General features: G+C 36.6%; 1 protein-coding gene and 2 long non-coding RNA genes across 3 annotated transcripts; 1 reads left to right on the top strand and 2 right to left on the bottom strand.

Annotated features, from left to right (window-relative positions):
* Positions 1-159: 159 nt before the first annotated feature.
* LOC131613733 (uncharacterized) lies at positions 160-2,199 on the bottom strand. The gene is made up of 3 exons (XR_009287617.1): positions 1,775-2,199; positions 1,372-1,682; positions 160-826 (listed from the first exon to the last, which is right to left on the bottom strand). It is a non-coding gene; the product is annotated as an uncharacterized LOC131613733 (long non-coding RNA).
* Positions 2,200-7,577: 5,378 nt separating this feature from the next.
* Positions 7,578-9,692, bottom strand: LOC131613729 (uncharacterized). The gene is made up of 3 exons (XR_009287616.1): positions 9,268-9,692; positions 8,865-9,175; positions 7,578-8,319 (listed from the first exon to the last, which is right to left on the bottom strand). It is a non-coding gene; the product is annotated as an uncharacterized LOC131613729 (long non-coding RNA).
* A 5,614-nt stretch (positions 9,693-15,306) lies between these two features.
* Positions 15,307-16,315, top strand: LOC131613722 (membrane protein PM19L-like). The gene is made up of 3 exons (XM_058885370.1): positions 15,307-15,503; positions 15,598-15,775; positions 15,879-16,315. Exons 1-3 carry the CDS (start codon positions 15,377-15,379, stop codon positions 16,105-16,107), a joined length of 534 nt encoding a protein of 177 aa, XP_058741353.1. The 5' UTR covers positions 15,307-15,376; the 3' UTR covers positions 16,108-16,315.
* Positions 16,316-25,494: the final 9,179 nt, after the last annotated feature.

Below are 25,494 nucleotides of genomic sequence, written 5' to 3'. Positions count from 1 at the left end.
TATTTATCAATTCCAATCAACATTTATTGCATATTTTCAATATAATTTCGTGCCTAAGTGATTGGAAAAATATTGGTACAAGATTGGACAAATTTAGAAGGTTTTCATTCAAGTTCCAAATCAAATATCAATCACATGAATTATGGAGATTGGGCTCAGTTTTTTTAACCTAATTAACTCCTCTATAAATATACAACACAAAGCATAGGACTAGGGGGCGAGATTCTAGAGAAAGGTGTCGCACCCCAAAATTTGCCCATCTAATTATTCCTAATTGGCTTATAGCTTCTCATTCATTTGCATTAGGTCATCAGCGCATTGCACATTCATTGGATCAATAATCAGGCATAGGATCAAGGCTATGGAAAAATCAGAGTTTCACTTAAAGGCTTGGGAAATTATGTTCAAAGAACGGAGGAATTTTCTTATCATTTGAAGAATAAGTCCATACGATTTTGTTCGCTAATCAAGCTTTGTCCATTCAAAGCGACACTTATATATTCATTCAAGACCCATACATAACCAAAAGGCCCGATTCATTACAAAAGTTGAAGTCGACATTACAAAAAAGGGGGGGGGGTCAACACCCACGTTCAGAAGGTACACTACAAGCTTCAATCATTACACCAAAAGAAATTACAAAACTGCAAAGAAAAAGCTTAAACTTTTGCTACAAGGGGCTAAACTCCACTAGTCTCCATTCATGATCAGTTGCTGTCCATAAACTTTTTCGAACTCTCCAAGCATTCTTTATGTCAATGCCCTGCAAATGTGCCATGCTGTACCCTGCACTTGACCTTCACAAATTGCTGAACTGGAGTCAGACCTGCACACAAAAATAGTTTAATTCAGCATAACCCGTGCATTCACCAAAATACCGCCTCCACATATATCAAGCCAAGACATCCTGCAACATTCATTGTACATAACTCAAACCAGGATTTCATCACATTCAGCCATAATAACAAGCATACTTCTAAGTTCTAACCACTTTTTAAACCAATTAACACTCAACCCTATAACAGAAATACTAACTGTTAACCAACTCATAACTGTCAAAAACAGAAAAATAACCAACTTATATCCATCTTAACCAACTCAATCTCACACCATCAATTCACCAACTAACCCCTAACCGAAAATCCAAACAAACTTCCCTAACTTCTCTAACAGAATTTTCACAAACCAAACAGAATCATAACAGAATAATAACTTCCAAAACCAACCTTTAACCAATCTGTAACAAACTCTAAAACAGTTGTAACAGAAATCCTTAACAGAATCCCTAACTATTAACTAACCTAACCAATTCTCAACAAACTTCTAACAGAAGCAACAGAATCAGAGAGTGAGAGAAAATCAAACACTAACCTGCACTCTATATAACTGAACATTGATCCAGTCTTCAGGGCTCTCTCCCTGAATTCATTCTTTCTCCATCATCATCTTCACTTCAATCCCTCTCCACACTCACCTCACCATCTCCACCATTTTCGATCCCTTCATTCACTCCACACAATTCACTTCAATCTCTCTTCACTTTAATCCTCCACCGTTCTCAGCATCTCAACATTGATCATCTTCACTTCTTCACGTCTTCACTCTGTTTCCCCGCCTCCACTCTCTTTCATCTTCACCATCTTCACTTCTTCATCACCAATAACCCTTCAACAATGATAAATCTGCAAAACAGAAAAAAGAAGAAGTTAGAATACATCTTCAAATCGCAAGAATCATCATAATCATCTTCAATTCTTCTCAGCAACGTCATCACCTTCCACCATCGATCTTCGATAAGATCTTCATGTTCTTCGATCTATATGCGTTCCACTCTTCATCTCTTCACGCATCAGTGCGAGCTTCATCTTTCCATCAACGTATCATCAACAGTGATTCAACGCATACGACATCATCATCTTGCGCCGCCTGTCAACTTCGAATCAAACCGAGAAAACGCACGAAGAAGAAGAAATCGGAAAGTGAGAGCTATTTGAGATCGATAGCAAAAAGAGTTTGAAAACTGATTCGAGATCGAGAGAGATGAGAGACGGGTTTCGAGTGTGTTTGTTTGGCGGTGGCGGGGGAAGAATCTTGGCCGGTGAAGATGATGAAGCCTTAGCGCCGTCGTGAGAAGGAGGAAGGAGAGAGTCTGAGAATTGGGAACGGCGCATCGAGGTAACCCTAGTCCCTCTTTCAATTGCTTTCTGATTATGTTTTTTTATTTTATTTTATTTTTATTTTTATTTGATAATAATTTCTGGATCAATACAATAAGTCCTTGGGCCTGATTTTCAACGCTACACCCCCTCTTTGCTGAGCCCAACGCCACCATTTTTGGGCACAAAAACCATAACAAAAAACCTTGGGCTAGAATTGCTGAGCGCACCTCCCTGAGGGCCCATGCTCACGTTTTTGGTTGGCTGGAAGCTGTAACAAAAAAGCTCCTGGGCTCATGCTTTTGGGCCCTGCGCCTCCTTTGGCTTTTCACCCCATATAATTCCTTTTGCACCCCCAGTTCCATTCATTCAATTTTAGAGTTAATTAGTTTTTTACTAATTTTTCTACTAATCATGTTTAGACTTAATCACTAATTTTGACATTAAAAAATGCATAAAAAAAATATATTAATTCCTTTACTTTTTAGTTGAAATTTTGTCTTAGACTTTTAATCAAATTTCCTTCATAAAAATGACATAAAAAAAGATATTAGTTTAGTCTAATTTTCCTTTTGATTTCTAACACACATTTTCTCAATAAAATCAACATAAAAAATAGTAGTTTCTAGGCTATTTGTTTTTAGTCTTTCTACTTGATTTCTAATACTTTCTTTTTCATAAAAAAGCCAATAAAAATAGTAGTATTTTTTAAGTCATTTTGTACTATATTTTTGGTTTAACATTCATGCTTGTATACCAATTTTGCACCATTATCATTCTCAATTTTGACTTCTAATTTTCGCCTTAATTTTCATGTATCTCTTTCTCCTAACCATAGGTAGAAACCATGACAACATTAGGTAGAAATTCCCTTCATACTTAGGCTAGTTTTCTTAGGCTAGTTCCTTTTCCTTTTCAACTTAAAAAACACTAATAAAAAAGTGGAAATTCTTAAAAAGGGAATGGAAGCTTGAACGTCCCTTGCTTTAGGGAACGTTCGAGTGCTTGGATCTCCCTTGCTTTAGGGTTCCATTCAGGCGTAAGTTCCCAACTTCTAAAAAAACACAAACCAAAGAGCAACTCGAGTCCCCCTTGCTTTAGGGTTCCACTTGAACGCTCAAACTCTTTTCTCTATCTCGCCTCCGAGGCATTCTTTAATCGGACACGTTATTTCCGCTCCATTCCCAGCTTAAGACTCCAGAGGTCGAGCAGCGGAGTGCGAACGTAACTGTCCACTAAAAAACACAAAAACAAACAAAACTAAAGAGCCGAACTACGGCGCTCTGATTCCCGAAAGGGATACGTAGGCATCAAGTCGCGGGGCTTGAACGAGCACAACTATTTAAAAACCTTATTTTCCCCGTGTTTCTTTTTCATTCATTTGCATGTGTTCCCTTAGTAATTTAGATTTATAGTACACACCCTTTAGATAGCAACAAACATAGGTGGATACCATCGAGTACGATGGGCGTGAGGGGTGCTAGCACCTTCCCCTTGCGTAACCGACTCCCGTACCCTATCTCTGGTCGAAAGACCTCGCTCTTATTCACCTTAGGTTTTCTGATATTCCTTTCCCTCTTTGGGATAAATATATTGGTGGCGACTCTGTTCATTTTCGCGAGCGTGCGACAGCTGGCGACTCTGCTGGGGATTACCTAAGCAAGTCGATCCTAGCCTTTGTTTGTTGTTTGTTTATTTGGGTGTTCATTTATTGATTTATTGCTTTATGGCTTTATTGCTTTTATTTTATGCTTGCATATCATGACTATTTACTGCTTGCATAACATGTTTATTTTCTCGCATCCTGGACTATATTATGGGTCCCCGTGGGGGCCACATATTTTTCTGCTTTGTTTTGCAGGTGGGGGGTTTGTATGAGGTAAAAGGCCCACTACCCAGGCCAAGTGACACATAGGATTAGCGTGGATGCTCATGTTGACTACCGTAGCGCTTGCTATGGATGAGTTCAATATGAGGTACCACAGCTGGGCGAGGTTCTTTCATGGGACACTGTGTCTGGCACGCTTGTTGCCTCAAACACTTTGTACCCCATGGGAACTGTAGACCCTAGTGACCATTAGGGACCACTTGTCCGTGTCTAGACTACATACCTGTGAGATTGGGGTGGGACAGGAAACTTAACCTTCATCATACCCGGATTTCTGCTATTCAATAAAAGGCGTCGAACTTTTGATCCTGGGACATTTGACTTATACAGAAGTTCTACATCAGTTATCTATCAACGTCGAACCTCTGAATCTGGAGGTTTGACCTTATTTGACTTATGCAAGGGTTATCTATCAGAATCAACGTCGAACCTCTGAATCTGGATGATTCGACCACCTTCGACTTATGCACAAGCTGTTTATCCAGAAAGCAACGTCGAACCTCTGAATCTGGAGGGTTCGGCCATATCTTATTGACCATGAGAAGTTGTTATCCAAGAAGCCTTGATCCTTGATCCTGATACATTTGCATCTTCATTAACATTTTGCATCCATGCATATGCATCCATGGTTACCAAGACTCTTACCATCTCCCTCTCCATCAGATCCGACAAGACGATTCCTCGACGCCAATATCTGACAAGAGCTCACCAACAAAGAATCATGGGGAATTACAAATAAGATCAAGCTACCATCAGAAGACTCCATGCCCCCTAAAGGGGGCACCTTCCACCAAAGGAGCCTGGAGACTTTGTGTTTGTCAGAGAACATCTTGTTTGCATCAGAATAAGGCCAATCTTGCCATTGTTTAGACTTCTCAAGCATTTTCAACTGTATTACTTTTATTGTTATCAAGTACTTCTCATTGTAAGAAACGCATTTTGTTTGAATAAATAAAAATAATGCAATATACATGTTTTTCTCAAAATCATTTCATCTTTGTCATTATGTTCATTGATACTTCGCTCATTTGTCTTAAGCAACTAAGAAAGGAGAATGATGAAAATCAAAAACACATGAACTACTAATTGTATGCTTTTGGAACAAAGATCCTGCTGACGATGTACAGGCATTGTTTCAATTCCCAAACACCGGAGTTATAAGGGAGTGAAACTTTCGTTAACCCTTTTGAGCCAAAGGAGAAGTAGTTTCTTTTTCAAAAAAAAAAATATAAAACCCTCAATCTTAACCAAGGGGCAGGGTAGTCTTCAGTTAGTGCGACCGAGCGCTCATCTTTCAGGTATTCCATCAGAGGATCAATCATATCTCATATCCCACAACAAAAGAGCACAACCCACAATGGATGTCTCTCATTCACTAAGTAGAGGGCAGTCACAACCTTTTCATCAAGTCAATCACAAAAGTCATACAACTTGTTCCCGAACAAGGCAAAAAGAGAATGAAAGAAAATATCAAATCATGATCAAAAAGAAAGAAGCAATAGCCCGCTAAGTCAAAAAGAAAGAAAAGCTTTGAAGCAAATGACTTAGGCAAAAAATTAGGGCATATCCCGCTGGACAACGAAAACCAAAGTCAAAAGAAACTTTTTGTCCAGGCAAAAGTTAAAAGCAAAAGAACAAAAATCCTCCAAGGAACAAGTTGTTGTGATCATCAACGAAAGCATCAAAGGGTGACTGCCACTTCAATCAAAGCTACAAAGGATCCTCATCCATCGCAATCCTTCCTGAAAGGCGAACACTCGTGTCAAACTAACTGAACGTAGGATTGGAGAACATCACGAAGAAGGGTGGGTTAAGTAGAACTTGAGCCTTTATCCTTTGTTTCTCAAACCGTGAACCCGGCCACGTTACAACCCCCAAAAGTCCTAATTGAAGCAGGGTTCGTTCCGAAAGCATACAAACTGTAAAATCATGTCAAAACTGACTCCTAATGTTGCTGTGTCACTTATGTTAGTATCATTACAACATATTGACAAATAAAACTTTTTCTTTGAGATTAACATGTGCATTGCATTCTCATTATCTTTTTCAAAACAGAATTGTCTCTAATCAGAAAGTAAGTACTTGATACCAAGGAAAGTTCAACATTGAAGTTCCGTCGAGTAATCTTACAAAGGCAAAGGTTGGCCACCCACAAAGCAAATCTCTGAAGCACCCGTCTGGTGGAAAAGTTCATTTCAATATGGGGCACTCATCCTTTCATCTACACTGGGGCAGGCCATTGCACATCTCCATGATTCAAGCATATCAAAGTTTTATCTCAAGAGATCCTACAAGCTGGGGCAAGCCAGAGACAATTCTTTCTTCCATCCCCAAGCGAGTGCCAGATATCAAGACAAGTGTCGAGGAGTCAAACTAAACACCTCACCTTCACAAGTGTTGTCCTTCAAGCAACAACCTTCCACAAGGGCATACTCCATCCACTCCTGGTATCTTGGAGACAATCATTGCACTCATAATCATACGATCATCATGCATATCATTGCATTTTCATTTCTCCCGCATGATCCAATCATCAACAAATCAGGGGCATCCACCCCATCTTGAATCAAGCAGAGTTCAGAACTCCACCTAATCTATTCCACATCAAAGCAGAAACCCCAATCAATCAGTACACTGCATATAGGATCCCTTGCATTGCATTTCCAGAAGTGCACAAATAAATCAAACATTTGCATGTGAAGCATAAGCCAAGTTACTCATCAGATGGGTTCTCTACAAGCAATCAATTGATATTCCACTGGGGCACTCAGAGTTACCATTGTGGTGTCATCTCCTCAAGTCAATCATGTTCATCTTGCTTCAACCCAGAGTTGGTGTCTTTTGTGTTCAACCCAGAGTTGACTTTCCTTTCGTCTTTTAACCCCGAGTTAATTATACTTTCCCCACTCAACCCAGAGTTGACGGTCACCTTTTATTCAACCCAGAGTTGATGTTTGTCTTTTATTCAACCCAGAGTTGATGCTTATCTTTTTCCCACTCAACCCAGAGTTGATGGTCGTCTTGTTTCTTTCCCACTCACTCAGAGTTGACGGTTACCTTGGTCATTTTTCCCTCTCACCCAGAGTTGACAGATACTTCTTATCTTTTCTCTTTCTCACTCAACCCAGAGTTGACGGTCCTCTTTTATTCAACCCAGAGTTGATTCGTTATTCCTCCCACTCAACCCAGAGTTGACGGATCTCATTTGTCTCTTCCCACTCAAGCCAGAGCTGACGGTTACCTTTTCTCCTTTCCCACTCAACCCAGAGCTGACGGTTACCTTTTTTCCCTCTCACCCAGAGTTGACGGATATTTCTATATCTTTTCTTTTTCCCACTCAACCCAGAGTTGACGGTTATCTTTTGTCCTTTCCCACTCAACCCAGAGTTGACGGTTATTTCTAATTGTTCATCTTCCCTTTATTCTTCGACCCAGAGTTGACCCACTTTTCTTCTTCAACCCGGAGTTGATGTTTATTCCATTTCTAACTCAGAGTTAATTTGATCAATCCAGAATTGATACCTTCTTCCTCAGTGGAGTTGACACCATCTTTTCCCCAGTGGATCATATCTCTCATAAGGCAAATTTTCAGGTTCACTTGGTATTTAATCTTCTTCTACCTTGAATGCTCGAAAGGCTAGCGCCAATCTCACTTTCAGGTTTAAGATGATTAAATAGGGGCAGCTGTCGCACCCCAAAATTTGCCCATCTAATTATTCCTAATTGGCTTATAGCTTCTCATTCATTTGCATTAGGTCATCAGCGCATTGCACATTCATTGGATCAATAATCAGGCATAGGATCAAGGCTATGGAAAAATCAGAGTTTCACTTAAAGGCTTGGGAAATTATGTTCAAAGAACGGAGGAATTTTCTTATCATTTGAAGAATAAGTCCATACGATTTTGTTCGCTAATCAAGCTTTGTCCATTCAAAGCGACACTTATATATTCATTCAAGACCCATACATAACCAAAAGGCCCGATTCATTACAAAAGTTGAAGTCGACATTACAAAAAAGGGGGGGGGGTCAACACCCACATTCAGAAGGTACACTACAAGCTTCAATCATTACACCAAAAGAAATTACAAAACTGCAAAGAAAAAGCTTAAACTTTTGCTACAAGGGGCTAAACTCCACTAGTCTCCATTCATGATCAGTTGCTGTCCATAAACTTTTTCGAACTCTCCAAGCATTCTTTATGTCAATGCCCTGCAAATGTGCCATGCTGTACCCTGCACTTGACCTTCACAAATTGCTGAACTGGAGTCAGACCTGCACACAAAAATAGTTTAATTCAGCATAACCCGTGCATTCACCAAAATACCGCCTCCACATATATCAAGCCAAGACATCCTGCAACATTCATTGTACATAACTCAAACCAGGATTTCATCACATTCAGCCATAATAACAAGCATACTTCTAAGTTCTAACCACTTTTTAAACCAATTAACACTCAACCCTATAACAGAAATACTAACTGTTAACCAACTCATAACTGTCAAAAACAGAAAAATAACCAACTTATATCCATCTTAACCAACTCAATCTCACACCATCAATTCACCAACTAACCCCTAACCGAAAATCCAAACAAACTTCCCTAACTTCTCTAACAGAATTTTCACAAACCAAACAGAATCATAACAGAATAATAACTTCCAAAACCAACCTTTAACCAATCTGTAACAAACTCTAAAACAGTTGTAACAGAAATCCTTAACAGAATCCCTAACTATTAACTAACCTAACCAATTCTCAACAAACTTCTAACAGAAGCAACAGAATCAGAGAGTGAGAGAAAATCAAACACTAACCTGCACTCTATATAACTGAACATTGATCCAGTCTTCAGGGCTCTCTCCCTGAATTCATTCTTTCTCCATCATCATCTTCACTTCAATCCCTCTCCACACTCACCTCACCATCTCCACCATTTTCGATCCCTTCATTCACTCCACACAATTCACTTCAATCTCTCTTCACTTTAATCCTCCACCGTTCTCAGCATCTCAACATTGATCATCTTCACTTCTTCACGTCTTCACTCTGTTTCCCCGCCTCCACTCTCTTTCATCTTCACCATCTTCACTTCTTCATCACCAATAACCCTTCAACAATGATAAATCTGCAAAACAGAAAAAAGAAGAAGTTAGAATACATCTTCAAATCGCAAGAATCATCATAATCATCTTCAATTCTTCTCAGCAACGTCATCACCTTCCACCATCGATCTTCGATAAGATCTTCATGTTCTTCGATCTATATGCGTTCCACTCTTCATCTCTTCACGCATCAGTGCGAGCTTCATCTTTCCATCAACGTATCATCAACAGTGATTCAACGCATACGACATCATCATCTTGCGCCGCCTGTCAACTTCGAATCAAACCGAGAAAACGCACGAAGAAGAAGAAATCGGAAAGTGAGAGCTATTTGAGATCGATAGCAAAAAGAGTTTGAAAACTGATTCGAGATCGAGAGAGATGAGAGACGGGTTTCGAGTGTGTTTGTTTGGCGGTGGCGGGGGAAGAATCTTGGCCGGTGAAGATGATGAAGCCTTAGCGCCGTCGTGAGAAGGAGGAAGGAGAGAGTCTGAGAATTGGGAACGGCGCATCGAGGTAACCCTAGTCCCTCTTTCAATTGCTTTCTGATTATGTTTTTTTATTTTATTTTATTTTTATTTTTATTTGATAATAATTTCTGGATCAATACAATAAGTCCTTGGGCCTGATTTTCAACGCTACACCCCCTCTTTGCTGAGCCCAACGCCACCATTTTTGGGCACAAAAACCATAACAAAAAACCTTGGGCTAGAATTGCTGAGCGCACCTCCCTGAGGGCCCATGCTCACGTTTTTGGTTGGCTGGAAGCTGTAACAAAAAAGCTCCTGGGCTCATGCTTTTGGGCCCTGCGCCTCCTTTGGCTTTTCACCCCATATAATTCCTTTTGCACCCCCAGTTCCATTCATTCAATTTTAGAGTTAATTAGTTTTTTACTAATTTTTCTACTAATCATGTTTAGACTTAATCACTAATTTTGACATTAAAAAATGCATAAAAAAAATATATTAATTCCTTTACTTTTTAGTTGAAATTTTGTCTTAGACTTTTAATCAAATTTCCTTCATAAAAATGACATAAAAAAAGATATTAGTTTAGTCTAATTTTCCTTTTGATTTCTAACACACATTTTCTCAATAAAATCAACATAAAAAATAGTAGTTTCTAGGCTATTTGTTTTTAGTCTTTCTACTTGATTTCTAATACTTTCTTTTTCATAAAAAAGCCAATAAAAATAGTAGTATTTTTTAAGTCATTTTGTACTATATTTTTGGTTTAACATTCATGCTTGTATACCAATTTTGCACCATTATCATTCTCAATTTTGACTTCTAATTTTCGCCTTAATTTTCATGTATCTCTTTCTCCTAACCATAGGTAGAAACCATGACAACATTAGGTAGAAATTCCCTTCATACTTAGGCTAGTTTTCTTAGGCTAGTTCCTTTTCCTTTTCAACTTAAAAAACACTAATAAAAAAGTGGAAATTCTTAAAAAGGGAATGGAAGCTTGAACGTCCCTTGCTTTAGGGAACGTTCGAGTGCTTGGATCTCCCTTGCTTTAGGGTTCCATTCAGGCGTAAGTTCCCAACTTCTAAAAAAACACAAACCAAAGAGCAACTCGAGTCCCCCTTGCTTTAGGGTTCCACTTGAACGCTCAAACTCTTTTCTCTATCTCGCCTCCGAGGCATTCTTTAATCGGACACGTTATTTCCGCTCCATTCCCAGCTTAAGACTCCAGAGGTCGAGCAGCGGAGTGCGAACGTAACTGTCCACTAAAAAACACAAAAACAAACAAAACTAAAGAGCCGAACTACGGCGCTCTGATTCCCGAAAGGGATACGTAGGCATCAAGTCGCGGGGCTTGAACGAGCACAACTATTTAAAAACCTTATTTTCCCCGTGTTTCTTTTTCATTCATTTGCATGTGTTCCCTTAGTAATTTAGATTTATAGTACACACCCTTTAGATAGCAACAAACATAGGTGGATACCATCGAGTACGATGGGCGTGAGGGGTGCTAGCACCTTCCCCTTGCGTAACCGACTCCCGTACCCTATCTCTGGTCGAAAGACCTCGCTCTTATTCACCTTAGGTTTTCTGATATTCCTTTCCCTCTTTGGGATAAATATATTGGTGGCGACTCTGTTCATTTTCGCGAGCGTGCGACAAAAGGAGCATATTCAAGAGTAAAAAAAAATCTTCAAGAACTCAAGATCGGTTTTGGATATTGAAGGTGTTTCAAAGGATTCTGAGCATTGCTACACGTTCATTGGTGTTTGCTGAAGTTATCTGGATACTTACACGACCTCAGCACCCCCAGAACAATCTCCGAAAGCTCACGGTATGTCGCAAAAAACTTGAGTTCGGGTACCACGAATCATGCATTCTATGTGAATTTTATTTGTGTATTATTGCTTAGGGTGGTGTATGATTAATTCTGGACGTTTAATTGGGTTTTTGTACGTGTTTGCCCTTAATTGCCATGTTAGGGTTTTTGGTAGAAATTTTAGGGTTATGTGATTTGGCACGAATTAAGGTCTAAAATAGGCATAATTGAAGTCGTCTGTACAAGACGAAGCGAACCGGGGTTTTAATTTTGATTTTGATGTATGTTTGGGGGGTTTTCGTGATAGGTAGGTGTAATAGACACAGGTTTTTACAGCTTGCTTGTAAAAGCGCTGTAAAAGAGTATTTACAGGGTTTTGTTGAAGAAGATGATGAGGTGGCATGATACGGTTGGCCCATTTAAATTTTCGCGCTTGTTTTCCTGGCTACCTGGCAATGACCATATATTTTTCTTGTCATCCATGTTATGAACAACTAACCATGTTAGTTGAAGTGGTGAGTCGCGCGTTGTGTTTATCCAAGGGTCCAGGGTTCGATCCCTGACCCTTTCTATATTTTTTTACAAATTGTCTCCTCTGATCCCATGCGCGCACAACCACAGGATTCACCATGTGCCCACATGATCCAGCCATAGGATCATCCTTCATCCTAGATCAAACGCCCCATATTTGGTCCCCATACAATAAACCTTTAGTCCAACCACACTGAATCAAATTCTCTAATTCCTAGTTTATTTTAATTATTTAACTATAATTATTTAATTAACTTTTTAATGTTTATTTATATTTATAATCTAATTTTTTAATTATATTAAAATATAATAAACATTAAAATTAAATTTATTATTCGTTTCGGTTAAATTTATTGATCGCGATGGGTAATAATCGATTATCTAATTATCTAATTGATTAATTTCAAATGGGATTTTATTTTGCTAAAAGGTTTTAACCATCTTATTGGTTACGATGATTAGCATATTTCTCTTTATCGAATTCGTTATTATTTTTAATCAAATCTATTGATTACGAGAGGTAACGATAAAATTAATAATTTAATTTTTAAAATACACTTATTTGCTATTAGTGATAATCGAATCTATCGATTAGAATTGTTAGCAATCCTTTACTAACCTATTAATTATGGTGATCAAACCCATTGATCATTGCGATTAATAGTGCATATTTAAAACCAGGGTTGTACGCCAAACTTTAAAACACTTTTCATCTTCAAGACTACAGATTTTCAACACTTCGATAGGGTAACTCAAAATACCTTCAAATATATTCATATCAATTCTAAGGCGTACAACCCTGCCCCGAACTACGTTGACTCTGATCCTCCATAAGGAGGTACGTAGGCACTTGGCAACAAGGCGAGTCCCCTTCCCCAAAATCTCACTTTTCACCCTATTCATTTCCTTAGCTATAAACCTTAACACATATAGCCATAAACCTTTGCCTTAAACTCAAAACCTTAGGAAAGGGGTAAGGGTGCCTAACACCTTCCCTTAACCCGAATATAATAACTTACCCAGAATTCTCTAAAACTTCGTAGGGTTTCCTATTCGCCCTGGTAGAATAGGTGGCGACTCTAAAATCTATATTTTTAGGGCAGGTTGCTACACACAATTACTGCAATATTCATTGTTCTGGACCGACCCAATTTATCTAATTGGGCCAATCCAGCCTTCGGCCCAAGACACTTTAGACCACGCGTGTCAAGTTCCGCCCGATCGCTCCGGGAAAACTCATAAGACAGCCGACCACGAGGGACCCTCGTGCCCGACAAACAACCAGTTCGCGTGTCACCTAAATATCCGCCTCAGAAGCAGGAGTCGAATCCGCACAAGAACATCTTATAAATAGCCCTCTCCACACAGAGGGCAAGGTAATCTTTTCCACCCCCAAATTCTCTCACTTTGTTGTACCTTGTGAAATACATACTTACTTTGGCATCGGAGTGCCTTGCAGGTACAACCCATTTTTTCCATCAATCATCCCGAACTTCAAGCCTTCATTGTTGTTGGCCATCTGATCTGCTCGGTAAGATCAGTCATAAAGATCATTTGTGATTCTACTCCGAGTGTTATAATCATTCTTTCTATAAGGTGATTTCTTTCCTAAGCTGTAAATTGTTCGCTTTAATCTGTGCAGCAGATTCAACTTCAACAATATTACGTGTTCCTTTTGATCCTCAAATTTCTTACCGTCAGTATGTTCGGTTGATCCAAAAGGAGCAACAAAATGTCCTCGGTCAAAATGTTAGCTATCTTTTTCAACATTAAGAAGAAAATCATCATTTGTTGCCAACATTTGAAGTGACATCTCTCAAACATGAACGGTTTATCAAAGAAAGTATCTGCATAACTACCAATAATTTCTTCAGTAGCCATGGCAATTCGAAACGTCTTAAAATTGTTGGATCACAATTTTAACAAGTTTGCCACTAAAGAAATTACCGGGTCGAGTCGCGGATTGGTACGTTTTCTTTAAGACGTTTCGCGGTACTGCCAAAATTATGCAAAGCAGCTCTTAATAATCACTACGCCTCCAGGATAAAACAGCTCAGTTCTATACTATACAATTACCACTTGCACGGTAGATAATCGATCTAGAAATACACCCTCAGATGGTACTAGGACCATTCAAATACGGTATAAATACCATCTTAGTATCTGGTTTGACCAGTCGTAGTAATTTCTCAAACCAAGAGAAATTCAAATAATTCTCTAAATAGAATCCAAGAAAAATTTATACTTGAAAATTTCTCAACTCAAACGAGGAGAAATTAACATTATTCTCTAAGGAGAATTCAAGAAAATACTCAGAAAATTCAACGAATAGAAAGAAAGGAGGAGAAGTTGGCGCTTCAACAATTCGAAAGACGCATAGTTAGGAGAATGAGGAAGGAAAAACTCAAAATAAGTTTTTGGTGTGTTTTGAAAAGAAACAAGTGACTTCATTATATAATGAAATAAACTAGCCAAAATTTTTAATCTAAACAATGTGGGACTAAGGAGTTTTTGCAACTAACATACAATGTGGAACTTGACTTAATAAACTTTTTTAATTCATCTCATGTAATACATACACAATATTCCAACAAAATATAATATGTCTATCTCAACATGACATAACAAAACAATTTGATATTGATTGATATTTCACTATAAAAAATTGAATATCAATGAACAGAGGCACGTTAAGTAAACTCATTAAATTTAAATTCATCTCTACTAAGATCATGCATTCTCCTGTTATAAAATACATCTTTTATATAAGCATTAAAAAGTTTAAAACTTAAAGATAAAAGTGAATGTTTTGGGGTCTCATTATTAGGTCTGAAACGGTGAACGACACCTCAAAAATAAGACTTGAATTCTCATTATTATATTTGTCCAAATGGATAAGTATAACTTTAATATCTCTCTGAAACAAAACATCTATACAAGTGTTCAACCAATAGATATGCTATTCTTCAACTTGTCGACATACCAAAACCATGAGAATATTACATTTAATATGAACACAATAAAAATGATTTCAAATAGTGAAGAAGAAAATTAAAGTACCCACCGATAACAATCTTGCAAGTCCAAACTCCAAAGTACTAGTTCCGAAGCATTGGTTGATTATTATATTTTTCTTTCCATCTATAAGGCACCGTTTTATTAAACTTAAAGGTATACGATTTGTTAAGAACATTGTGACAAAAATGACAAGTGTCCTACCACCTGTACAAGAAAGCACACATGCTACACCTTGTTAACTGACACGTGTCTGCAAAATTCTAACCATCTTTCGAAATCTCTATTTATAGCTTCACAATGTCACATTCAAGCTCACAAAACAAAAATACTGTAAAGTTGGATTCGGTGCAAAAGCAAATAAAGAAAGAGATTCTACAAGCTTCTCAAGTATGGCTTCTGTGGGGAGAAATGTTCTAGCTCCATTGCTGTTTCTGAACTTGCTCATGTATTTGATTGTTCTTGGTTTTGCTAGTTGGTGTCTCAATAGGCTCATCAATGGCCAAACTTATCACCCAAGTAAGTACACTAAAAAACGACTCATTTTGTTCATGTGTCTAGACAGTAGTAGCTTGATTTGAGTTCATTTTGTGTATGTTGTTTTATGTTTCAGGTTTTGGTGGAAATGGTGCTACCTCGTTCTTCTTGATCTTTTCCGTATTAGCTTCTGTTCTTGGTATTGTGTCGAAATTCATAGGTGGAAATCACATCAGGGCATGGAGGAGTGACAGTTTAGCATCTGCTGGAGCTACTTCAGTTGTTGCTTGGGCTGTTACTGCTCTAGCCATGGGGTATATTACTAAACCTTTCTCAATATTTTGAAATACTGACACAGATACCAGATACGACGTCTGACACCAGACGCTAACACCAGATACTGTGTGTTGTGAATAGGTTGGCTTGCAAGGAGATACACATAGGAGGACACAGAGGGTGGAGGCTGAAGATGGTGGAAGCTTTCATAATCATACTGACATTCACACAATTGTTGTATTTGTTGCTGATCCATGCAGGGCTATATAATACCAGATATGGTCCGGGTTATCGTGACACTGACTATGGTGTTGGAGGAGGAACTACTGGTGATCCTATGCATAAGGGTGTTCCTGCTACTCGTGTTTAATAATCAACATTATAATCTATAGTTACAAGTTTGTTTCTTGTTTAGTTTTAATAATGTTGTAGTTTCCTAGTCTGGACTATGTTCCTGTTTTATGTTTATTTTGGATGGATCAGTTGTTCCTTGTATGAAGGAGTGTCAGTTTGTAGCATTGCATTGTGTATACTGAGGGCTGCAATTTATTAGTATGTATTTCCTTCTTTTTTTGTTATGTATTTCCTTCTTTTTTTGTTATTCTTTTTATGGTTAAAAAATAAATTAGTAAATGATTGAATCACTATTAATGAATGAAGTAATATAACAGGAGGAGAAAAAAAAAAAGAAAATTCTTAGGAAGATACATAGATTCAATTAAAAAAAATTAAAATTTAAATAATTAGATTTTTTTTCTTTCTTATTGGTTTCTACTAGGTATATTGGTTTCTACTAAGAATATGGAATTTGGATTTAGGTTTTTAGGAACTTGGATTTAGATTTTTAAAAAAATAGAAAAATGGTGATCGTGGCCAAAGAAATGAACTACTTCAATTTTGTCCATTAGAGCAGGGCGGGTCCAACCATTTTAGAGGCTTAATGAGGTCTAAATAAAAAAAAATAGGTCTTTTTTAAACCCAAATTTTTGAGCTCGGCCATTGGGCCGGCCCTGCATTAGAGTTGTCCATTAGAGAATGTGTGTTGCTTTACAATCATAAAGCAATCAAGAGACTTATTTGTGATTGAATGTGATATATTTTTAAAATCAAACTTTATAATAATAATAATACCTTCATATTAACAAGTAATAATAATATAATAATAATAAGATTAACTTCATATTATTAAGTAATAATAATAGTAAATATTATGGTAAGGTAAGGTGTGTATAGATTGTGCAGATAAATATTCTTACCGTCTATGTTAAAAGATAAATTCAACTATCTTAATTGTGCAGTATTTTATTGTATCTTATATTGTAAGGATAAGTATTCTTAGGATTTATTTGACATTTTTTGAAAAATAATTTTATATAGAATTATATTTTATATTTTTTGAAAAAATATTTTTGTATTTTTAATTATTAATTTTTAGAATACTATAAAACTTTTGTAGTTTTTTAAAAAATTTCAATACTCTCTTTTTGAGTTTCTTTTAAATTAGGAAATTCCGATGTTATACAAAAAAAATCTATAATTTTTCTAACCAAAATTTTTATATTCTTTTTATTTAATCTTTCCTATTTTTTTTAAAGTACTTCTATGCATTTTTCTTCAACTTTCAAAAGATAAATTTTAGAATTGCAAGAGAAATATAGATGAACGAAAATTTTAGTTATAAGGGAGTACAATCCCTTATAAAGGGAAATCACACAAGCTGTATAGCAAACTAATGTATAACTAACTAACGGACACATCACAATTCACAAGAGACATGAATCTAGTGTAAGATTGTCTTTTAAAACCATAACATATCATTACTTGTACCCTTCATAGCATAGTCTTTTAAAACCATCACATATGTACACCGCATAGCATAATCTTTGAGTTTCACAGGTGAGCTGGTGATATACGTTTGGCTTAGTGTTTACTGGCCAAATTTCATCAATCTTATTGGGCTCATATAAGCGGTTCCTGATAAAGAGTGGTTATTAAATATTAGTTAGATATTTAGTTAGTATTTTAATATAATAATTAGTATTATTTAAGTTAGTTTATTAGTGGTACTTTTATTATATTTTAGTTGGACTTTTCAATTATCAATTAAGTGGGCTTTTAGTGTTTAGGCTTTTTGTTAGATTATTCATTTGTGACATTATATAATGTAGTGTCTTTGACACATTTGAGATATCAAAGAAATGAAATGAAGTTTAATTTTTCTAGTTAGTTTTTATCTTCTTTTATTTTACAGCTTTTATTAGTCTTTCTCAAATTTTGTTAGGGTTTAGAGTTAACTTCCTAACAGTTCCTCTCTAGTAAACAAAGGGGATGTATGTAACCATACCATTAAAGTTATTCCACGAGAGGGGTGATTGTCGACTGAATCAAAGGGTAGAAGATTAATTTCGGTCGACTAAATCGAAGGGTAGAAGATCATTTTCTGTTGGATCGAGTCCTAGATGCAATTTAAGGACAGAGCAATGAAAAACAGTGAATTTTTATAACTTCAAGGGAGTTCTACTAACTTATAAGCTACCTCGCTGATATTTTAACACACCATAGAAAAGCTTGATGGCTTACTATTGGTCACAAGTTGGAAGCTTGATAATCAGGTTGTGGGCAAAAGGGTCTCTTCGGACCACTATCCCGTGTGGTTGAAATCTAGTGGGTGTGACTGGGAGCCTAAACCTTTTAGGTTTAATAATGGGTGGTACAAACACGAAGCCTTTGATTTATTTGTGAAGAAGGAATGGAGTTTGTTATCTGTTAAAGGGAAAGGAGACTTTGTGTTGTATGAGAAATTAAAAAGACTAAAGTTGAAGCTAAAAGGGTGGAACAGAGAAGTTTTTGAAGGTGGACTACGAGAAAGCCTATGATTGCGTTAGTTGGGACTATTTAAGATTCGTCATGAAGAAGATGGGCTTTGGTAATAAGTGGATTAAATGGATGGAGGCAAGTGTCTTTGCGAACTCTATGGTTGTCATTGTGAACGGGAGTTGTACGAAAGACTTCAAGGTTGAATGTGGCTTACGGCAAGGAGATCCTCTTTCTCCCTTGTTGTTCGTTATCGTTATGGAAGGTTTAACAAGAGTGTTGGAGAGAGCATCGGAGCTAGGCGAGTATAATGGATTTCAGTTCGGAGATAACAATAATGTAGACATCCTTCATTTTATGGACGACACCCTAATCTTTGGCGATGGAGGTGTTCAGAATTTGTGGAGTTTGAAGGCAATATTCAGGGGGTTCGAACTTATGTTCGGCCTTAAAGTTAATTTTTGTAAGAGTAACATTTATGGAATTAATTTGAGTGATAGAATCCTTCAGATGTCGTCGTCTTTTTTGACTTGTGGTATAGGTGTGTTATCGTTCAAACTTTTGGGCGTTATGGTGGGAGATAGTCAGGGAAGGTGGGTATGTGGAAAGAAATCGTAAAAGATGTGAGGAGAAGGCTAGATAAATGGATAGGGAGGTTTCTGTCTATAGGAGGGGGAGTGGTTTTGATTAATTCAACTCTAAATGCCATTCCCCTATATTGGCTCTTGTTTTATCTTGCCCCTAAGAAGGTTTTAAACGAGATCATAAGTATCCAAAGAAGGTTCTTGTCGAGGGGGTGGAAGGAGGTAGGTGTATCAATTCGGTTAGTTGGCGTAACATGTGTAAACCGAAATAAGAATAAGGGTTGTGTACTAGAGATGTTGAGAGTATGAATGTTTCGCTCCTAATGAAATGGAAGTGGAGAATTTTATCAGAGGAAAACGCGATTTGGTCAAATTTGCTAAAGCATAGATATTGTAATCCGGCTGTTAAGATGCTTGTTAAAGATAAGAGAGTTATAGCAAAGGGTGATTCGATATGGCGGCGTGATTTAATAATGATTAATGACAGTGAAGGTTCGAAGGGCCCTTTTGTATCCCATTTGTTTCAGTGCAGGGTCAAAATGGAGAATTAATGTCCTTCTGGTTCAGTAGGTGGGCGGGAAATTGATCGGTAAAATAGCAAGTGTACTATTTTCACCGATGTAGTTATAATAAGTTTACCCCAAGTATCGATCTCGAGGAATCCGTAGGAAATACAAGTTATTATAATGCGTCAATTAAACAAAAGAGAATAGGGGTGTTGTTTTAATGATCAATAAAATAAGTTGAAGTAATACAAATATTGCTGAAATTAAAGTTGAGCTTTTTATAATATGAGAATAATGCCAAGGTAAGGTGTGTGATTTACTCTATAACTCCTCTGGATTAAGATCTCTTTAACAAGTTCATGGCATTCAATTATTTATTCTTAAGGATGTTTTCCTAAGTCCTTAGTGAAAACCTTTTGGTTTATAATCCTATTACCTAAGTCCTTAGAGACATAGGAGAAAACCAAATCTGAGATTAATCAAGAATTTCTAAATAACCTTACGGTATCCCTAATCCTAGGTGATAACTATAAGGTTCAATTGTATACAAACCTTAACAATCGTAGTCCTACAAATTGTTAACCACAAAACAATCCTTATTGATCCAATAAAGAAAGCATTAAAAACATTATACAATCGAATTGAATACTACGAACATTTTATTAACGACATACCAAATCCAGAGTTATCACAGATCAAATCAGGGACACCCCCTAGCATTGGGGGGTTTAGCCTCTCATAATATTCAAGAAACACAAAGCAAAGAATTTAGACATTACAAAGATAATTGGAAACTTTGATCTTCAATGGTTTCCACCGTTGAATCTCTCCGTCTCCGAAACCCTTGATGAAGCTATCTTCTCCTCTTTCTGGAATTCTATCGTATGATGAAAAAAGTACCCTACTCCCCTTTCACAGCTTTGTTTAAGTAGTTTCAGTATTAGTCTCAGCACAAAGTCTAAAATTCCCTTAATGACCGGAAAGCTGGCAAAAGATCACAAAATAGAAGTTTTCTACGTAACCATCTACACGAGCTGTGTAGATTCACACGGGTACCCGTGTAGATCTCCTGACTTTAGTGGTTGTAACTTCTTGCTCCAGACACATCAACACGGGCCATGTTAATTTACACGGGCGGCCGTGTTGATTCACTGAATTGGCTCTTTTTGACTTCCCTCCTTAAGCCTTCAACACGGGCCGTGTTAACTTACACGGGTGCCCGTGTTAACCTTCTGATTCTTCACAAACTCCCATCTTTTGGCCTTCCAGCATCCCCACAGTCTGACTATTATTTCCTTGCTCCACGGCATCAATCTGAAACACTAACAATACCACACGCAGGCATAAAAAGGGTCTTTTGACAAAATCATCACCAAAATGCAATGAAATACTATGAATTAATAATTAAAGTAAACTTAACTTAAAAGCAATAAAAACAACCAACTGTGTTATCGAATTGATGAATTTTCGCCGGATGAAGGACCGAAACTTACATAGAAATGGTGACCGATCAAAAATCAAGCTATTTCGAAAGCATAATTGGAGTTGTATGCTAAAGCCTTTTTGCCGTACATGTTTGTTGCGAAGGCAGGTTTTTGGGAAGGTTCGGATTGGGTGTGGGACGTTAACAATTGGTTGACAGAGGCAGGGGTTTGAAGATCACGACTTGCTGCGAACCTTAACAGATGAGATTCAGCAGTTCAAACCAGAGCAATTCGTCAAGGACGTATGTTATTGGGTCGCGGATGAAGAAAAAGGCTTCTCTGTTAAAGGGTGTGCTGCAGAATTTAGAAGAGCAACGGTTGTGTGTTTTGTTTTAATACTATAGAGAATTCCAATCACCTGTTCGAATCGTGTCCATTCACGAGAAGGATTTGGAACAAAGTTGGAGAGTGTGGATAGGGGTCACGGTTCCTTTGGCGAATGTTGAGTTGAGGAATTTTTTGGATTGTTTTGACAAAATTAAGGCGGTAGACGAAAGATTAACTGTATGGGTAATTTGGCTAGAGGTTTTCTGGAACTTGTGGGTGATGAGAAATGCTATCTTGTGCAGAGGTAATATTTTTAACTTTGACGAGTATTTTAGCGCTATTGTGCTCGTTTTTTGGAAGTTGTTTAGGTCAGTTAATGCTTCATCTGTGCCTTATAATTTTCACTATTAGAATATTTTACCTCTCTCTTGTATTAAGAGGTAAATGTGTGAACCGTTGTATCTTTTTGTGATTAATACCATTACTTATTGAAGAAAAAAACTATACTTTTTTCCACAATATATGTCTATATGGTTAAGACATTGACCTTCATTCCCATCTCTACACCTAGGGTTGGCCCAAAACATTTTGAGGCCAAAGTAAAATAAATTTAAAATATTTTTAAAATAATATTTTGTATAACGGGTGTGGGCGTGGGTGTTGTTTTGCCACCCGAATAAATTTTGGGTTTGGATTTAGGTGGTGATTTCAAATGCGAATTTGAGTAGTGTGAAACTCGCACCCAACCCTACTCGTTGTCATCCCTAAATCACACATGTTGATATTTTGTGTAACTAATGTGTGTTATATAAACACTTAAACTTACTTCAACCCAAGCAATTTGGGACTTCTTTCCTCAATCTTGAAGCATGCACCATCATCTTTCTCAATTTCTTTTCCTTTCTGCACCATCATGTTGAACCTTGTTGATCCAAGGTTTGGGGGAAGGTATCCAAAAGAAGTTTGTTTTCTATCACTCTGGCCTAAGTACCTTTTTCTGTGAAAGCATTTCTGGGACAACTATTTTCTCTGAAGATCTTCATGAAGGACGGTGAATGTTGTTTAAAATGCAAGCTAACTGCAAACCTGCACACAATCCAAAGGATTTTGCATAATAATCTAGAGATCTTTTCTTTCTCAAGGCCAAAAGTGGATAGAACCATAGTCGGTTGGATTTTCATGCAATTAAGGTTAAAAGGCTTTGTTACTGGTTGGGTAGGAAATGGATTCTTCTGCTATCATTTTTTCCATCCTGCACGGCATAGGAGAATCCAGCGCACAACAACCTCGGGCAGCTGCCCAGGCTCCCCATCTTCTCACCTTTCATTTTCACTCACCTTCTTTTCTCTAAAACTCTTCCATTTTCACTCACCTTCTTCTCTTCCCCTTTCACCCTTTTCTTTTATCATGCCTCCCAAATCAAAGGTACTTAAAATCATTTCAAACCCTTTTCTTAATGTTTTATGGAATATTTTGTTATTTAATGAAGAGTTTCAAAAATTTATAAAAATTGGGTTAGAAAGAGACAAATGGTATGATGTTAAGGTTTACAAAAGGACAAATGCTAGAGACATGTAAGAATTGGGTTGATGATTGTTGTTGTTGCAAGTTGTGGTTTATAAATCGGTATCAAATTGTTGTCGTTACCATCATTTTGTAACTTGCATACTAAGTGTTTGTTAAATTGCTTCAACCAAGTTTCTTTTCCTTTTTCGCTTCTGTTTCTAATTGAATTGTTGTTATTGATTGATTCACTTGCTGAACTTGTGAAGGAAGGAAGAAATTATTGAAGCAAGCTCTTTTATTCTGGAGTCATATCTGCCATGTGATAGTGTCGAGATTTTGAAGCAAGCTCTTTTAAACAACAAAGTGAGTTACAACTTACAAGCTCTACCTTGCTCAGCTTGTTGTTTAGTTGAACTTAGTAAATATGTGTGATATGCTCTGGTTTATTATGAACTTGTGATATGTTTTGTTGCAATGATTTACTAGGTTGATGCGTATTATTACCACAGTTTGATTCTTGACGAGGGAAATACAGAAAAATCACACGGGATGGTGGTGGCTGCATTGCAAGCAGCAGATGAAGACTTAAAAGAAAGCAATAAGTTATGTGAGGCATTCAATGTGGCTCCTCCATTTTTAAGGTTATCTATTGTCTTCCTTTTTACATGATGATATGCTTATCGCGCACACGAAAGCTGTGTGATTGTGTTTATAACAAGCTTACAATATTTTAGCAATATCTTATGGTATACTTGTAGAGAAAGACACATGTTTCAAGAACTTGTGATCCTTACTTATTTTTTGCAAGAGCCTTTAATAATTTTTTAAGAACGTTTATCTGTTACGGTTCATCAAAAAAATATTATATCAAATACTGTCTTGGTATAAAATTATGAATCCGATGAAAACTTGCCCAAACTTCATAATTTTTCTGGTTTCGCCAGTGCTCCACGGTAAACCTCACTCCTATTCTCCGCTAAGGGACGGTGGTTCCATTTGGATAAAAGTTTATACATATGTGCATTGTAGTTTGTTACCTTTTTTCAAAGACGGGCTTAAAAAAATATTTAATTTTAACTAGACAAAAAAAATATGTGTACACAAAAGGGAATGACACACTTTCATTGCCATGCTTTCGTTGCAGTTTCTCAATCATACAATATTGGAGGTATTTGTTTCAATTTTAACAGCATCAACAAACTCATGGCAATAGTTATATATTTAAAGTCCCACATTGATTGTTCTATAAAAAAAACTTTAGTCTTTATATAGCTTTTAAAAAGACAATTCAATAAACACTTGTAGTTGGAGACCAAAGCACTTAGAGGTTGTAGCATTGGGTCCAAATCATTAGCCCATAATTTTTTTTAAATAATTTTTAAATAATTTTTAAAATATATTCATAAAAGCTTTAATTTAATTAAATAAATATTAAATAATAAATTATCCTAGTCATAATTGCCAACTCATTAAAATATTTTTTTAACTTAATAATCACTGTCACGTATACAAAAATTGGAGGAGGACAGGAAAATTCCAAGTGAGGTAAAGTTTAGGAATTTAAAAGTTAGCTTTTAAAATAGAAGGTTTAAAACTTAAAAATTTTAAAAATAGGGGGACCAAAAGTGTATTTAAGACATTTTTTAAAATATGGCATAATGTAAAAAACGTGGAGCATCAGAATAAAAACTCATGTTGAGTCAGTTGCAGGTCACGTTCTTCACCACTCAGTCACCATATTTTTTTGTAATGTTTTTTTTAAATGTTTTTTTGTAAATTATGGCATCTGAAATCGCCATAATCACACTTCTTGAACCGCCACACACTACTACAAAATATACCTATTATAACATGTTATTACCTCTATTATTCAATCGAACGAAGTAATAGTTGTTATTTAGGCGTTTGCATTTTATTTTATTTATTAGAAGACATATCACTACGGTCCACAATAATAACCATGGTGATATGTTAAGGCTTACAGATTTCGAACATTTTTTCATTTTTCTATTTTTTCTATAAAAAACAAAAAGGTGTGTCCCTTAATTTCTATAGTTATTTATTTAAAAATTGAAAAACTTTTTCACCACGGTTGTATTAATCAACTATGATTATATGTTCCCTAAAATTAATTTGTTTCACTACGGTTGATCTTTTCAACCGTGGTGAAATGTGTTTCTTTAAAATTAAAACATATCAGGTTTAGTTTATTTCGTTCATAACACAAGTGTTCTAGCGAAGACACGTGAAAGTGATAGTGAAACAAACAAAATCTTTATCATTTCTTGGAACATCCAAACTTTATCACCTCTCATTCATTTCTTGGAACATCCAAACTCCAAGAAGCTAGCGTACACGAAAATCATTTCTTGGTATCTTCCTCTTCTTAAATTTATGGCATGTTCTCTATTTCATCACCTTTATCACCATTCATGTTAAGTTTTAGGTTTTGATGTTGTTAAATGAAAGTCAATAACAAAGCCATATTAGTATGTAGTGTGTGTATGAACCTCTAGTATGTTGAGGAATGTAAGTAGCTGCAAGCATATGTGAGAGTGTTGTTGTATATACGTGTATCCATCATATAACCATATTA

This window comes from Vicia villosa, linkage group LG1, assembly GCF_029867415.1.
Source record: "Vicia villosa cultivar HV-30 ecotype Madison, WI linkage group LG1, Vvil1.0, whole genome shotgun sequence".
NCBI classification, from domain to species: Eukaryota; Viridiplantae; Streptophyta; class Magnoliopsida; order Fabales; family Fabaceae; genus Vicia; species Vicia villosa.
The sequence above is the reverse complement of the archived record's forward strand: the minus strand, read 5'-3'. Positions and strand labels throughout refer to the sequence as shown.